Source organism: Rhyacophila brunnea, unplaced genomic scaffold, assembly GCF_057557595.1.
Source record: "Rhyacophila brunnea isolate RB1 unplaced genomic scaffold, BYU_Rbru_1.0 scaffold_3, whole genome shotgun sequence".
NCBI classification, from domain to species: Eukaryota; Metazoa; Arthropoda; class Insecta; order Trichoptera; family Rhyacophilidae; genus Rhyacophila; species Rhyacophila brunnea.
In genome coordinates this window covers 56,137,958-56,156,255 of record NW_028232965.1, presented here as the reverse complement: position 1 = coordinate 56,156,255, position 18,298 = coordinate 56,137,958, and the positions used below count along the sequence as shown (strand labels likewise).

Sequence of the window (18,298 nt, the reverse complement as noted above, 5' to 3'; positions counted from 1 at the left end):
TGAGGAAAGTAGTAAACAATAAAATTATTCCCTTCCCTTGCCATACACGAAAAAATCATTCTTGATGATTAAGGAAAAATCATAACGGCAAAGAGGTTGGCGGCGCCTATAATCTCCCTGTGTAACGGGTGTAAAAAATATATAATTTTTATGTAAAATAAAACGATTATTATTTTCCTACAAAATTGAAAATAAATCGTAGGTATCCTTATATTATTATACGTGACCTTATATTTTTACCTATCGAACTCGTAGCGGTTTATTTTTAACACAGTAAACACCGTCTATTTCTATTTCGTTGTAATTCTGGCTGTCAAAACCAAAATATTATTTATTGTCGATCGGGTCAAGTGTCTGATGAAATTAATGAAAGACAGTCTAACGCGATGTGAAGAATTCCGCTTATAACTTTTTGATGCAATGAAGATCAATTTTAAAATGCCTTTAAGATCTTTAAATGACTGACAGGGCGTCAGTCGTGTAGATATAAAGTAGTGTAAATTTTCCATACTCCTTAGACATGGGAGGATGTCTAAGTCAAGTTTTCCAGAATGGTAGTGCATTGTTGTCGAATAGTCACGGTCACAGAATATCCGAGGGGACAGCCGCTAAGGTGCGAATTGTTTTTGACGCGCTCGTAGCAAACCCGAAGGCGTCTCTGCAAAGATTGGAAGCTCTTTTGGTTCAAATTCCCAAGGTATTGATGAATCTTTCAACAGCTACACATCTTTAGCAATTACGTGTCTATTTTTATTATGTATATACATACAATGATTCATTGTTTCTAGAATGAAAATATTCTTCTGATCCATGATGATGCCGGCTACAATCTTCTTCAAAAATGTGTGGGTCTCAACCATGTAGATTTGGTTAGATGGCTACTCACTCGACACAATTTGGATGTAAACAGATGCCCCTGCTCACTGCCACTCCATATTGCCTGCCTCAAAGGGTAATTTTCATATCTTATTTTGTCCTTAATGGTCCTAGTAGAAAAACAAATCTTCCTCTGTTTTAAAATTTAAAAAGAAGTTTTTCGTCTTATACACCACAATCTGTATGTAATAAACAAATTGCAAGATAATCACTGGATAAATTCAGTGGTACCTGAAAGGTAAAATTAGAGGCAGCTGGACCAATGTAATAGTTAAGTTCTGCTGAAGTTCATGGCAATGCAACGCACGCAGCCAAAAAGAATCAAATCAGTTTAGAGAATGTAGTAGAACTCATCATCCGGTAGTGAATTTATCCAGGCTGATGACAATGATGATATATTCCTGGATCAAAATTATCTCATATACTTTCGTTACTATATATATATATATTATAATATATAAGTACAGTCGAGCTCGGTTATTACAATCACGGATATAGCAAGATCTCAGATGTAACGAGGAAACATTTGTTGACATTTTAGTTTATGATTTTCTCCATACATTTATTCACTTTTATAACAAGCTCCTTATCGGATATACCGAGCTAAAATATCGTCAAAAATTTTCTTAAAGCTGTTAATGTGTCACTTAATGTCACTTAAAAACATTTCGACCCTAAGCAATAAAATCCGACCGAACAGGATGCCGCCGGGGTCGGATTACGTTTATGACAATAGTTAAGTGTCTAAGTACCTAGGTAGGTACTTTCGTTTCGTACTTGGTGTTTTCGCCGACAATATTGAAAAAGTATCCACGCACATGGTTGAAATTCCATGTAAAAAATCCAAGGTTTGTGAAGTCGGTAGGTACCTACTAGCGTTCATTACAATAAACAACTTCTTTTGTAGTTTATGAATGCCATGCTTATTTCGGGGAAAAATTCTAATTGTGTATTTTTGTTTGAATTGCGACTTTTTGTGTTATGTGACCACTCATTTAAAAATACCTATTCTCTGATATGACGAGTAACGCTTATAACGAGCAAATACAGTCGGTCCCGTCTTCCTCGTAATAACCAAGTTCGACTATATTATAACTATTTTTTCACAAACCCTTAGGTATGAGGAATGTGTGGAACTATTACTGCGACATGGAGCCCGAACCGATGCTGAAGCTCGCATGTGCTTTCCCGGCACACATCTGCACAACTGCGAAGAAAGTGGAAAATATTGTAAGACATCTTACATTTCTAGTTATCTCCATGTTATTATCATCATTAAATGAACGAATTTTATACCTAGTTAACTAAAAAAAAAAACAAAATATCTATGGTCCTTGGTTATATTTTGATACAGGCAACCTGGTTAATTAATTGAACTGGTGTGTACGTGGTAGGCTTCCATTATGTCTTCATTATTCTGCTATTTATTCATTCTTTTCTGTTTATCTATAGCCATGTCCGATGGAGGGATTCCTGGTAGACAAATGGGGAAACTTCAAAGTGCCATCTGTTATGCTGTGGATGGTGATCAGATCAATATTGTCAATATTCTATCCCAGAAAATGGAGGAACCCTGGGTATACATTAAATTTATAAATTCATACCAAATATTATAATAATATTTTGTAATGCAATATTGTAGATAAACTTTAATAATTGACTAGAATTTGTAATATTATAATATATAGGAAATGGTTTTAATGATTCGTGTTTTACATTTCGCCATCATCAGGCTTTTCATAATATAAAATCTGAACATGTTGAAAGGTGAAACTTGGGTTGCTAACACTAATTATTATCGAAATTCGAATGGCACAAAACTCTCATCAATCCGAAATTCAATTTCCATTGAGTAGCCCCTTTTGATAGTATTAATTTTAAATATTGTAGAATCTTCTCAATTTATGTAAGTGCCTAAAATATAGGTACTCAGTACATATTGTTGCCATACGATTAATGAATATTTATCCAGTGTTGGTTTTATATTTACATGGCTTTTTATTGCACATTATCACTGTACAGCGTGGTGTTTATATCGAAAGTACATTTGCTGCATGAACATCCGGCTGCTTTGAGTATGCGGTGTACAACAGCATATTTTCATTCCCCGTTTCTCACCATTTGATTTAATGGGAAAACAGCACCATATGGAATTGTATTACCTATGTAACCTGTCTTTATATGGAACATTTGCTCTTTGATTGGTCACATTTAATATTTTATCTAATTTACTTACTTGTGGCTTGTTTAAAGGCAGGTTTATGGCATATTTAACTAAAAAATTGTCATTTGTGCTGATCGTGACTTACTGGAACTGTGATGTTTATGTTCTTTATCTCTTGTCTTTCAGGTGCCTTTTCGCGTTAGAAAACCTTTGTTGCATATAGCATGTGAAAGAGCGGCATGGAATTGTGTTCAACATCTGGTAAATATGAAATTGTACATCAGTACTTAATTACTTGGTTGGTTCTGTTTGTTGCCTTTAAGTCAATAAAATTTAAGCAGCATTTGCTGTATTCAAAATATTAACTAAAGACATACATATTATTCGCATTTCTAACGTTAAGGTTCCCCTAAACGAGCAACTTTTTATGGCAATATGATACCGCAGTTGTGTTGCTATTAATAGTTCCACAAACCACGAAAATAATAGTGTATGCAGCCAAAATTTTCCGTCCATTGCCCACACTTACTGGCTGCACGGTCGGTCAATACATTGAATATTAAATGGAATCAAAAATACGGCAATAATTATTCATAGACAAATTTATTTCCATAGCAACATCACAGTGACAGCCGATTCGATTTCTCGTGGTGTTATAATTATTATTATTGCTAATCGTCGAATAACATTTTGCAATGAATTAATGCGGTATTCATATGGCAGAAGGGACCATCTGCAAATTTTCCTGTTTTTAAGTTTTGTTCTACAAACGGTTTGAAATGCATTAATCTTTAATGTGGCAAAAGGATACATCTGCAAGTGCACTACAAACACTAAAAATGCTGAAAGAGCCATCTGAAAATGTAAAAAAATAACGGACTATATGCCGGTTGGCACTTCTGCCATAGAAACTTCTGAGGATTTTTACAGATGGCATGTTATACATCACATGCGGACCATCAAATATGCACCTTATGAACAATATTTAGTATAGCTTGGTATTGAAAATAGGGTGTCCTCTGGTGGACTTGTGCAGCTACTGTGGTCGCATATGAGAACCACTGGTATAGATATATTCTTCAACCTAAAAAATATCTATTTAAATACACATTCTCACAATAACGGAAAAAAATATTTTTTTTACTACCAATCTGAACAATCGTAAGCAAACGAGTGAAACATTTAATTATTGGGATCGAACCAGTCAACCCAAAGATCATGTGACTGCGAATTAAAGGAATTTTCTTCAATTACTCATTTATAGTACATGCCCCTACAGAGGATAAGTCGGATGAGGAAAAAATAATACTCGGTGATCTAAATGCCAAAATAGGACGGGAGGAGATCTACACTGCCATTGTCGGAAAACATAGTCTTCAGAATGAAAGTAATGACAATGGTACCCGACTAATTAACTGTGCAGCGTCACTAAATATGGTTATTGGTAGCACAATGTTTCCCCGTAAGGATATATATAAGGGAACTTGGAAATCCCCGGATGGGTGCACAATAAACCAAAGAGACGATATTTTGATAGACAACAGGCACAGATCGGATCTAATGAGCGTCCGGACATACAGAGGGGCTAATGTAGACTCAGACCATTTCCTAGTGTGTGGAAAAGTTAGAGCAAAGATCTCAAACACCAAAAAGGAAATGGGAGCAAGAGCATAACCCTTTGACACAGAGAAACTGAAGATTCCGCAGGAACTGGCTCGGTACCAGGAGAGCTTGAACACTCACCTGAGCGACAATGTTGAGGTTGGAGACCATGAAGAGGTGAATCAACACTGGGAAGAGTGCAAGACTGCCATAGTATCCTCAGCTAATGATACCTTAGGACGCCGAAAAACAGGTGAACGATCAGAATGGTTTGACGAAGATTGCCGCGAAGTCACTACGAGAAAGAATGAGGCTTACTTAATGATGCTACAGAAGAAAACACGGGCATCAGACGATGAGTATAAAAAGCGCCGGCGTGACGAAAAGAAACTACACAAGAAAAAGAAACGTGATTATTTAAAAAAGGAAATGATCCTACTCCAAGAACACTATCAAGCCCAAGAAAGTCGGCTGTTCTATAGAAAGATAATTAATGTTAGGAAGGGTTTCAAGCCTCGTATCACAATGTGCAAGGATGACAATGGCATGATACTCACAGAAAAGCACCGTATTGTTGCCCGGTGGGTGGGTTTCTTTGATCAACATTTAAATACCCCCCATAATGATGCCGGCAACACTAACATTAATACTCATGACCAGGAATTAGTACAAAGTGGCATGGATGATAACGAAGAACGACCGACATTAAATGAGGTAAAAGGTGCCATGTCAAGGTTAAAAACAAACAAATCGCCTGGAATAGATAACCTACAGAGTGAATTAATAAAATGTGGGGGAGAAAGCCTGCTCAAACATTTACATAGCCTAATCCACCAAGTATGGACTTCAGAAAAGATGCCAGAGGAGTGGAAGGATGGGCTGATTTGTCCCCTGCACAAGAAAGGAGACCAACTAGAATGTAGTAACTACAGAGGGGTGACACTCCTTAACTCTGCATATAAACTGTTGTCGATTCTGATATTCCAGCGGCTGGAACCCATTGTAGAAGGAATACTCGGGCACTACCAAGGAGGCTTTCGACGAGTGAGATATGTGTTACTCACATATTCACTCTAAGGCAGATTCTAGAAAAGACCACTGAATTCAATATTAACACGTATCACCTGTTCATCGATTTTAAGGCAGCTTATGATAGTATTAATCGATACCGGTTATACGAAGCAATGCGAGAATTTGAAATTCCGACGAAAATAATTAAACTTGTAGAGATGACAATGACACCAGTACAATGCTGGGTAAAGCTTCAAGCGGAAATATCCGAGCCATTTGTATCACTGAATGGCCTAAGGCAAGGTGACGCTCTGGCATGCCTTCTTTTCAATATTGCGCTAGAAAACGCGATACGGGATGCAAAGATTGATGCCCGTGGTAGCGGCACGATATTTACTAAGCCTGTGCAGCTGCTGGCGTATGCTGATGATATCGACATCATTGCCATATCAGTATTGGCACTGAAAAAGGCATTCACAGCACTAGAAGCCTTTGCCAAAAGAATGGGTTTACAAATAAACGAGGCAAAAACTAAATACATGCCTGTCTATGTCACACCACGAGAAGTTGCACCAAAGTTAGATATTGGTGCATACAAGTTTGATACGGTTGACAGTTTCATATACCTTGGATCTCTTGTAACTCGACATAATGATATTACAGAAGAAATCAACAAGAGAATCATGTCTGCGAATAAATGCTACTTTGGTCTGTTAAGACATTTTAAGTCCCGCTTAACGCCCACGGTGGCCGCGCGGCATAAGCGTTGGACTATAAAGCCGTAGGTCCCAGGTTCGAATCCTGGGTCTGGCAAGTACACATATTGTTTTTCAATTTGTGTGTGTCAGGGTATGGACCTAATAGGTTGAGCAAGTGGCTGACATCCATTTCTCGTAAAAAAAAAAAAAAAAATCTGTCAATACAAACCTCCACTCTGTGGAGGCCCATATGATCCTATCAGGATCGGACATGGTCAAAAAAAAAAAAAAAAGTCCCGCTTACTATCTTGTCGAACTAAAAGCACTCTTTACAAGACACTTGTAAAGCCAGTGCTCACCTACGCATCGGAAACCTGGACATTAACTCTGCGAAATGAACGAGCCCTGAACATCTTTGAAAGAAAAATTCTCCGCCGTATATATGGACCGATCAGGGATGGCACCAATTGGAGGAGAAGATATAATGCTGAGCTCTACGGGCTGTACGAAGATTGCAGCGCAGTTCAATCAATTAAGATTGGGAGACTGCGATGGCTAGGTCATGTGCACCGTATGAATGACAATGAACCGGCAAAGAGAGTGATGTCCAGCAATCCAATAGGACATAGAAGAAGAGGGAGGCCAACGATTCGCTGGTTAGATGGAGCTGCCAGTGACTGCCGTATTCTGGGGGTACCAAATTGGAAAGCGGCCACACTGGATAGGGACAGGTGGAGGGAGCTGTTGGAGGAGGCCAGGACCCACACTGGGTTGTCTCGCCCCTGATGATGATGACCAATCTGAACAAGACAAAATCAGACATCTGACAAAATTGCAATAACACTTTGATGGCAAAAGGGGCCATTTGCAATACATTGTCATATATCTCAGTTAAACCGAATATGATTATTTTTTTCCTTAAACTAAACTTACTAAAAACTAAACAACACCCCAATAGGTTAAACAACACTATTAAATTTGACTTAAACAGTGAAGAAGTTTATAAAAAATTTAAATGTGAGAACCTACAACTTCACTGTCGGCCATTGTTTTCACATGTACGCACAAAATACATTGGCCTCACTTGCCCGGCAATGATGTCGGGCCATACATTGCCCAGCAACTGGGCAATAGTGTCACCAGTTTTTTGGAAATTGTATCGGCAATCTGCAATTTTTGATGCTCGTTTACAGGCCCTTGCCAAGGCATTGATGATAACCTTCTTTCTAAGTCAGGGGGGGGCAAACTGCGGCCCGTGGGCCGCATGTGGCCCGCCGGGTATTTTTTTGCGGCCCGCCATCATTAATTGTACTTCTGATTACGAATAACTTTTTTATATATGAGGCGCCGAGTGCCAAAGGAGCTCAAGCGCCAACTTTACGATTTTTGACATTTGAATGTAGGTTTTTTCTATAAATCGATATGTATCATGCCACAAAGTCTTATCGCTCAAATAATTATAGATATTTTACAATAGAGATTTATTTTCTGTGGCATAATTGTTTTGGTCGTTATGTCGGCACGCCACAGAAGCTTATCCGCCATTATACTATGGAGAGCGCGAGACCAAAACAGCTGTCAGATTTGTCTTATTGAATATGCGTTCTCAACAGTGAAAAAAACTAAAAATGAGCTCAAGAAGGATTAGAAAAATAGTTTCAATGTGTGTTAAACCTGTAAATGAGGAAAATCGCGGTAAGTTTAACATGTTTTATTCGTTTTTCATTCACATACGCTGTTGTTTAAAATATTTTAGATTACTTTTGAAATATGGTTATTAACGTCATTTTAGTAATTATGTCCACTAAACTTTTACTTCCATGAAAGAAAATAACTCTTATTTTTAATTTCATCTTGTTTTACATCCAATTACGATTGATATACACTAAAAAAAGTATTTAAAAAATCACCCGAATCCTTGAGAAAAAATGATGGTGTTAAATTTGAATAATGATTTTGTTATTTTGGCTAGTTTGGAGTAACGATTTGATTTAGTATTATTAATAATATTGGGTATATAGACGGTTATTACGAAAAAAAACAATCCAAAGGCTTTGAAATCATTGCTGTAATGGCAAAAACGTATTTAATATTATAAGGCAAATTTTATGCCAAACAAACTCATGTAACAATCATAACAAATTTGACCATTTTTTCAGTGTTTATTTGGCATAATAAAATTTGTTTATATCAAAATGTTTTTTTATTGCTATCCAAACCCTTACATTGAAACATTTTTTTTAAATGATTTATTTTTTTAAATTAACGCCATTATTTGAGTTTGAAAATGTTAATGCCACAGAAGCTTATGCAACAAAAAAAAGTATCAAGTGCCACCTATTTTCATTTTTCTATATGCCAAAGAGGCTCAAACACCATTTTTTTTGGAATCCAGTAGATATTTTTCATTAAATATTATTGCAAATAATACTTTGATTTTTTTAAATTTGCTTTGCTTAGAAAATAATTGTCCAGTTCAACATACAAGTTTAAAATTTAAAAAATAAATTCACTGAAAACTTGTCGGCCATTTTGTAGCACTTTTGTTAAATGGTGCTTGAGCTCCTTTGGCGCTCGGCGCCTCATATATTTTTTAAAATATTGACAATAGATTAAAATTTGAAGAATTTGTTGTTTCGTATATGTATTATCTCAGTATGTCTGCCTTGCGTCTCGTCTCTTACTATGTAACCACTATTTTTTACGTTGAACATCGTGACACATTTAAATACTTTTAACTCCGCGTTTCAAGGAAAAAAATATATGCCCATGATAAATGGTAAAAAGTTTGAATGGATTTCAATTAAAACTCAAGCTATTCCTTCGACAAATATTGAATAACAACGTGGACCACTTTCCAACTTTGAAGTTGCTGAATATACCAGAATATAAATTTGAAGAATATGGTAAAATTATTAAAGCTCTGAATGACGATTTTTCACAAAATGTGGTGACTTCCAAAAAATTGAGACAAGTTTAGCAATAGTACGCGACCCATTTTCAATAGATATTGATAGTGTACCTACAGAGCTACAACTTGAGATTACTGATCAGCAGTGTGACACTTATTTAAGAGAATTGCATCGTCGTGAAGAAATCTCCAAATTTTACAATGCCCTTAATTCAGACAAATTCGACCAACTTAGAGATTATGAAAAAAAATGTTCGTTATTTTTGGATCAACCTATATATCGTCGTTGCACAAAAAAAACCTCCAATGTGCCATTTTTACGAAAATTGGTTTTTGATGCAAAAATATTCTACGATTTTTTCTGCATCGTTGACAAGAACCTCCAATGTGATATCACTTTTTGGTTTAAAGTTATTTTCGAAAAACTAAACCTCCAATGTGATGGGTCTCATATTTAAAAGTGGATAAATCTCCGATGTGCTGACTTATCACATTGGAGGTATTGTTGTGCACGCACTCGGCACATCGGAGCTAATGAGTACGCTAATATTGCGCCGGTAAACTATCAGTTGCTAAATGTGTGTTATTCGTGATATAAATAAGCTGTTATTCTAGATACTTTACAGTAAGATACTTTGAAGTAAGTTATTTGTATGATTTACATGTATTATTCATCAATTTCGTCGTCCTTCTTTTTGTTTTAATGCTTAATTTGGACATTAAAAGTAAAAAAAAACCAAACGAAAAGACTTCTCGGAAAATCGTATACCGGACAGAAAGTTGTAGAAGGGAAAAAAACAAAAGATATACCGTGAAGAAGGCTTGTGGGCCGTTGTGGTCGTATTATGACCACACCTAAAAGTAAATATTCTTTACTTTGCGGAAATATTTCTTTCCTTTTAAGATTTTTTTCCTTAACACACTTGGCATAAAAGAAGATATTTATAAACAATGGACAAAACATAATGATATAATACGTCTTCCAAATAACTATATAGAAAACAGTACTCTAAGCAGTGTATATGAAGTATCATTTACCAAGGGACATCGACAAGATAAACTCAAGGACGTCAGAAAATGACTCAATCTAATACCTTTAGTACCCAGCCACTATTGTAGAGCTTCTTCCAATAGAAAGTATGTGGAGTCAAATTTTATATCCATTCTGCATATGCATAACATATATAAAGAATGGTGTTTGGAGAATAATCTTGACGCCGTTAATCGAAATATTTTTAGTAAAATACTACATGAAGAAAAAATTTCAATCCACAGGCCTAGAAAAGACCAGTGTAATTTTTGTTTCGGATTTAAGCTCGGCAATGTAAACGAAGAAGATTATGAATTACACATAAAGAAAAAAGAAGAACGTCGTATTGCCAAAAGTGAAGCCAAAGAATGTGCCAACAGCAAAAGAATGTTTATCACCATGGATTTGCAAAGTGTTTTGCTATGTCCGAAGATATTAGCGTCATCCGCATATTACAAATATTTTGCATATTTCAACCATCCATATTGCAATCCGCATATTTCAACTTCACAACTTTACCATCTATCAGTTAAATGATGCAGATGTAATTCTTTATGCTTGGCATGAAGCAGATCGTAATGTAACAAATTCACATCTTGCATTATTGACTATTTAAGGAAATTGTCCAATGAATACGAAGAAATTGTAATGATGTCGGATGGTTGTAACTATCAAAATAGGAACAATGTTCTTGGGAGTGCATTGAGCGATTTCGCAAAATCCCACAATAAAGTGATAGAACAGTTGTATCTAGAAAAAGGGCACACTATAATTGAGGCAGACGCTGTGCATTCAACTTTAGAACATTATTTTAAGCCGCCAATTTTCTCACCTTCCGTTTACATTGCGAGAATGCATTTAGCTGGGCCTAGTCAGCCATACAAAGTAAATTCTACACATTACGATTGTTTCAAAAAATATGACGATTTAAAAACAAATCTATCTTCACTTCGCCCAGTAATGAAAGTTGGTGATCCAGCAGTTGTTGACATTCGTGGTTTAAAATATCTACCGATATTTTATTTAAACTCAATTACTCTGAAGAGTGGCAAACTTTATCTCAAAGACGCAAATTATGTCCAATAATTGTTGAGTCACCTGCATTGTATACTGAGCCTCTATCCATATCTGAATCAAAATATAAGCACCTTCAAGAGTTGAAGGATGTAATTGATAGAAACCTCTAAAATATAAGCCAGATAAGAAACAATAGATAACTTCCAGTATTCCGTTAATATTAGATTTTTTCTTTTAATATTCAAATTCAAATTCACATTTTCAATTTTTCTTTTAGTATCTATTCAATTTTAGCAACGAGAGCAATACTTTTGAATAGGTAGCACATTCTTCGTTTTCGTATCCCTCATTGTTTAAGATCGTGACTCTTTGGAAATGTCCTAGTAACATCTCTTCAGCGATCCCTGCGCTTTGCATAGTTGAAGGTATTGAAAGCCGCGTAGTATCCTACACTTGGTCGGACCATCTTGTTGGCGACTTTCCTCTCCCGTGTCGACCCTCGATATTTCCGCTAACAATGAGCCTTTCCAAATTATTGAATAAATAAGGATAATCTAATAATACAATTTAAATAATAGTATGGCTTTTTTCAATTTTCTCATTGATTCTTCTTATAAAGTTATGGTATAAAGTGTTGTACAAGGATGACAACGCATAATAAATATTTCCAATGTGCCAAAACTGTGCAACACTTACCTCCTATGTGACAGTGTAAACATGTTATTTCTTTTATTGTAAAACTGATGAACATTATCGATCATTTTAACAACTGATAGAGTGTAATTAATATTACTCCGATAAACTGCAGTACTATTAAATTCAAAATGATTTTTTAAAACTGTCTTTTGTCTTTATCTCAAAACAACAATGACAACGCATAATAAATATCTCCAATGTGCCAAAATTGTGCTACACTTACCTCCTATGTGACAGTGTAAACATGTTATTTCTTTTATTGTAAAACTGATAAGCATTATCGATCATTTTAACAACTGAAATAGTGTAATTAATATTACTCCAAAAAAATGCAGTACCTACTATTAAATTAAAAATCATTCTCTTGATTTTTTAAAACTGTTTTTTGTCTTTATCTCAAAACAAGATTTTTGCACATCGGAGGTTTTTTTTGTGCAACGACGATATGTGAACAAACATTTTCGATCATGAACCTCAATAAAAATTCTTTACGATCAAATATCTCCGATGCCCATTTACAAGCAGTTTTGAGAATATCAACTACAAAATTAACACCTGAATTTAAAAAAATGTTAAAAAATGTACAACAGTTTAGTTCTTCTCATTAATTTTTTTGTAATGTTTATTTTTCGTGATAATAAATAGTGTATATCTAAAAATGGTATTTTACTTGCGGCCCGCCGCTCATTTTCAATTCTTGAATTTGGCCCTCCATCCAAAAAGTTTGCCCCCCTCTGTTCTAAGTAAAGTAAATTGCCATGTTCACTATTAATTGAAATCTCCTTTACTAGTAGTGAAGAGTCTGTCCGTGCTAGGCGATTATTTAAAGTAAAGTAAATTTTACTAACCTAAAGACATTTCAATTACAGCTGCCTATAAGCAAGATTTTATTGTCGCCATTTTACAAAATGACAAACTATAGAATGTTATTTTTTATATGGCTACCGATTCAACTGCAATCTCTTGTTATTGTCCAAACTCTTTGCTTAGGTATAATATGTCTTTTATTTTAAATTTAGGTGAATGTTAGATCAGATGAACTGCATATTATAAAAGATGAATACTATCCGATCCATCAAGCTGTGTTACACGATCTGAAGTTTTTGGAATTGTTAATAAGCCACGGCGCTGAGACATCTGTCAGGACATGTACACAACAAATGACATTATTACATGTTGGTAAGGAAATATTATTTCATATTTTATTATGTAGCATAATTTCATTTTCGTGTTCTTCACTGTTGAAGATTTTGACTTTTTTAAATACCCTAGTTAGGTATATCCCTTTAGTAACTCCATTTTTGACATTCGGACAGATATTGTTAATTGCTTGATTTGAGATCGTTTCCTAGAGAGATCAACCCTTGTGAAGTTTTCATAAATGTTATACGGGATGACAGCTTTGACAATCTACTACACGTAATCCAAGCTCGCCTAATATGGCCCCCACTCCCCTCTTTTGATAGTTTTCTGAACCCGTAGGTAAATTGGTAAAACACATTGGCGCAAATGCAGTGAATATACTACTTACCTACTGTAATGTTTCTAAATTGTTTTAGAAAATAAATTTCCATCTGTTTCAGTTCTTCTCGTAGCGAGAAAGAGCGCTGAAGACACCCTCAGTACTGTAAGGCTTCTTTTAGAAAGGGGGTGCAAGGAAGTAATCAATGCACCTGATAGTCTCGGAAATACACCATTGCACGCACTTATAGTCAGGTATTGAAGTACATATATTTAAATTATCAAGCCTTTGTAATTTTATATCGAAAACGCTTTTGACTCATTATGATGGCGACCCTCGTAGACCAATGCTTAAGGCACTGGTTTCTTATCCGGGAGCTCCAGGTTTGATCCCGGTGAAATCACAATGCATGTATGTGATTTTCTGAAAGCCTGAGTGTTTCTGTAGTTGTTTCACTGTTACTACTACAATACGGTTTCACTACTATTAAACTACTGTCATTGAGGTTCATTGCCTGTTGTAGTGTTAAAATGATAAAGAAACATGTTCAAAAAAAAAAAAACTAATTTCATAAAGTTGGTTATATCTCACACGTCATATTGCTTCAGATATGCATTGGAAGAAGCACAATATGGCTACGACCGTTGGAACAAATGGGGGGCATTGAATTTAGCCCGACATCTATTGAGAGCTGGCGCCCGTCCTTCCATCAATAGGCCGGGAAATAGCGCCCTGGCTAGCACCCTTCGTCACGTACGCGATTGGGATGTTTGCTACGAGTTACTCAACATGATGCTGGCACACGGAGGTATGCAGAAATTTGTTGGATATAGTAAACATCCGCATTCGATAACTGGAAACATCCTTATAATTATTATCTTTTTATTTTTTACAGGTGAACCTAACATGGTCGGGAGAGATGGGTCTGTGCCCATTATGGTATGTCTTGTGCCTCTTATCAATAAGGATCCCCTGCATCATTTCACGCATTCAATGAAGGTGATTGTCATTTATTTTTTCCACTGTATTTATTGGTGAAAAGTCTTAATACAAGTATTCTAAAGGGGCTCATAAACGAACATCTTTTTACGGCAATTTGATACGCCAATTGTGTTGCTGTTAATAGTTCCCCAATACACGAAAATATTAGTCTACGTTGCCGAAACTTTACATCTATTGCCTTTGCGTTCTGGCAGCATGGTTGGTCGATATATTGAATATCAAACTCAATTGAAAATACGGCAATAATTGCTAGATAAATCTATTTCATTCTCTCTCTGCTCCATATGTGCGTCTCTGTTTGACCTCACCCCTAGCAACAATAAAAACATTAGTGACAGCCGATTCGACAATACATTGTAATAATTTTTCGCCATGTCGTTATTAATATTATTATGGTGTTATTACTAATCGTCAATTCACACTACTTGCAATGAATAAATGGACAAACGACAGGGTATTGGAGCTTATTAATGAAGTTTATTTATGTCCGGAGCTATGGAACATCGAATCCAAACTATATTATAATGATCCTAATATTATGAAAAGGCCAACTACAAAGCTGCACAAATGTCAAATTTTGACATTCTTTTAAAGTTTTTAAATAAATAATTATCAAGAACTAATTCTTGGCTTATATTAGTTATTGTTTCACGTTTGTTCAAGTAGGGCCTGATCCACATCCTTCTTTTCTTTTTTGATTTGTTAATGTCATTACATATTCAGGATGATATATGCTGCAGAAACAAAAACAATTTCACTGTCGGCCATTGTTGTCACGTGTATGCACAAATTATATCGGCCTCATTTGCCCGACACTGATGACGGGTCATACATTGCCCAGCAACTGAGCAATAGTTGCATCATTTTTTTGACAATTGTATCGGCAATCTGAAATTTGTGATGCTCGTTTACGGGCCCCTTTAGGTGTATTATTATTGTAGTTTTTAATTCTGTGTAAGGAAAAATATTATTTGAATGATCAGTTATCACTAGGGAGCGGATTTATATGCAAAAGAAACATGATTATATGCATGCACATAATATGCACTTAAAATCATTAAAAATATGCAGTTAAAAATTTACATTTATATTACTGATAAAAAATCGAATAACAAATTAATAATCTTAATCAATATAATACAATAACAAAAAAACACAAGTAATCAATATAAAGTTAATCAATTACAATTTTCAATATAATTTGTTAATACAAGTACAGTTGAATATGAAATGCAATGTAAACTAAACACAACTTTATAAAACAGAAACGACACAATTAATTATTCCTAAATACTATTTACTGTTTTTTTGTCTGAAAAAAAAAGGTTACAATATTTTTTTCAATAGTATTCTCTGGGATTAAATTTTTCCACATATATCTATCTGTCAGTATTTTGATTATATGCGAAAAACGACCTCTCAATGTCCACAGAGGTGATTACGCAAAATTTAAATAAAGGTGCCCGCCCAAGTTGACTATTGAGTTTTTCTAATAAATCTACAGCTAGGGGATGCCATTAAAAATCCAAGTGCATCTAAACTATCTACCTACCTAATTTCGTTATATTTCGATAAAATAATTTATAAAAACTAAAAGTATAAATGCAAAAGCCCTAAAATATGCATTTATTTAAGAAATATGCACTAATGTGTCAAATATGCATTTATATGCACAATAAAATTTTATTTTTGAATTCTGCGTTTTTCAAAACAGATTTCTGTGCGACTCTCATAGCTGTGCGTACACCCTAACAAAACATGCACTAGCATATAAATCCGGTCCCTAGTTATTATGAATGTGTGCAGTAAATGTGATTTTTTTGGTTGACAGGTCTGCTATTTGAATTGCATTCGAATATTACTTCAGTACGGAGCGAATCCCAACTGTTCATACCGTTGCAACCTGACGCCCCTGCATGTTCTCATTTTTACCATTAGCGAGAATATAACCCTGAACTGTGGCACTCAAAAGAAATGCAACTTCGAATTTATCAAGAATCTTCTAGTCCTGCTGTTGCAGCACGGGCTGGACTGCAACGTCCGAGTGTCCATCCACACGCAGCACATCTTGCAGAGCTGCGCCGATATGGTTCAGAATGTGAGATGCGCCGAAGACATCTCTTGCATCCACCAGTTGACGTTGACTCTCATGCAGTACGGCGCCGATCCGGATACCCATCTCTCCAGCAAGAGTCTGGTCTCCATATTTTGTAACGAGAACGACACCCAGAGCAATAATCACATCTACCCGACTCCCGAGGCTCTGGAGAGCCGCAACTCATTCAGAAACGGATCCAAGAACTACATCCTCTACTATTATATCACGCTCATCATGAAGAAGGAGAGCATCCTGGTCGACCCTGTGATGCACTTTGCCAAGATCATCTATTTGTTCTATTTTTCGATGGAACACGATCCCCTGTACGCCTGTCTTAAGAGTCTTTACACGCAGTATATCGCCCAGGTGCCGGCAAAGACCACCGAAAATCTCGTCACCCTCATTAAAGATTTGTACAAAGTGCCGCGCACCCTTAAGCAGATAACCAGACTGAAAATCTACAAGTGCATCGGCAGAAAGCCGGCTGCCAATGTTGGAAAACTTAATTTACCGGCTCCGCTGAAAGAATATATTCTTAATTTTGAACTGTGATTGTACCGCATGCACAAATCGTGTTTAATAAATTGGTAAACTTTGCAAAAGAGAATCGACTTACATACTTAGTTGTTTTTTTTTTTTACTTCTATATGTTACCACTATGTCCACAATTTCTTGTGGAGTTATCTTAGTGTATTTTTGTTACAGATTAAACTGTATGTTTGCCATCTTCCTGGTAGTCAGGGGAAAATATCAAGACAGTCTTGCCATGCATCGAAATACATAAATATTTTATCTTCTTCGGCTCGCACAATGCACTGACATTTAGATCTGACAATAAATTAATATTTCACAGCTAGAGAGTATAAAACTCAAGCTTCTTAAAACGTAACCTAATATCCATTTCCAGCACACTCATAGAATGCATCTAATTCCCTATAAACAATTCATTACATAGTTGGCTCTCTTTTGCATAAGACCATTAATTTTATACACATATGAGTGATTTCAACAACTTTACTATGTAAGTTTAAAAAATATATACATACTTCCCCACATTGAATTGTGGTTAAAATACTGCATACCCGCAATTAAAATTTATATTGTTGTAATCAAAGTGTTTGAAATAATCAAACATAATTATTTTAGGAGGTAATATTTAATTTTATGTATGCCCACATATTGATTAATGATTAATGTAAGGTTTATTGTCAATTATCCAATTGACGGCTGCCATATTATTGCTGTGTAAAATTTTTACTGAAAGTTATGTAGCTAAAATTATAAATACAATGAGCTTTTGGTAATTAAAACAAAATGGGTCCTGCCCATTTTTATCAGGCACTATTGTTAAAACTGCCACTACACGATACATTTAGTGGTTAGGAAATAAATTAATGTTCTAATATTTTAAATAATCATAAATAAATTGATTTAGCAGCCATGGAGGATGGGGGATTATTCAGCTACGTTCGGACCGGTGTGGTGACATGAACATAGCAACATACAAAATAACTTCCAACCCTTACACTATACGCACATTAATGTGGCCACGTCAAGAGTTATTGCGGCTACTGATGTTCGATATGGTAACATGCTATTCAACGCACGCTCGGTAGTTATGCTTAGCCCGCTGATGAGTGCGTTGGATATCACAATTTCATAATGTTAAATGACGATTGGTGACTGCAATGACTGATCTGAGTCGTGTCCAAATTGTGAGCATGTATCGTT

The 18,298-nt window shown here is 35.6% G+C and overlaps 1 protein-coding gene across 1 annotated transcript; it reads left to right on the top strand.

The window, feature by feature from the left end:
- The first annotated feature begins 297 nt into the window (after window positions 1–297).
- Window positions 298–17,245, top strand: LOC147068586 (uncharacterized). The gene is made up of 10 exons (XM_085952551.1): window positions 298–697; window positions 789–952; window positions 1,994–2,106; window positions 2,329–2,453; window positions 3,227–3,301; window positions 13,025–13,184; window positions 13,589–13,721; window positions 14,076–14,275; window positions 14,363–14,466; window positions 16,301–17,245. The coding sequence occupies exons 1-10, from the start codon at window positions 521–523 to the stop codon at window positions 17,117–17,119; spliced, it is 2,070 nt and encodes a 689-aa protein (XP_085808677.1). The 5' UTR covers window positions 298–520; the 3' UTR covers window positions 17,120–17,245.
- Window positions 17,246–18,298: the final 1,053 nt, after the last annotated feature.

What these genes read in the sequence shown, in the direction of transcription:
- LOC147068586 (XM_085952551.1), top strand. Translation starts at nt 521, where the DNA reads ATGGGAGGATGTCTAAGTCAAGTTTTCCAGAATGGTAGTGCATTGTTG. An exon ending in TTTTGGTTCAAATTCCCAAG is followed by an intron (nt 698 to 788) that starts GTATTGATGAAT and finishes CATTGTTTCTAG; the next exon opens with AATGAAAATATTCTTCTGAT. An exon ending in CGAAGAAAGTGGAAAATATT is followed by an intron (nt 2,107 to 2,328) that starts GTAAGACATCTT and finishes GTTTATCTATAG; the next exon opens with CCATGTCCGATGGAGGGATT.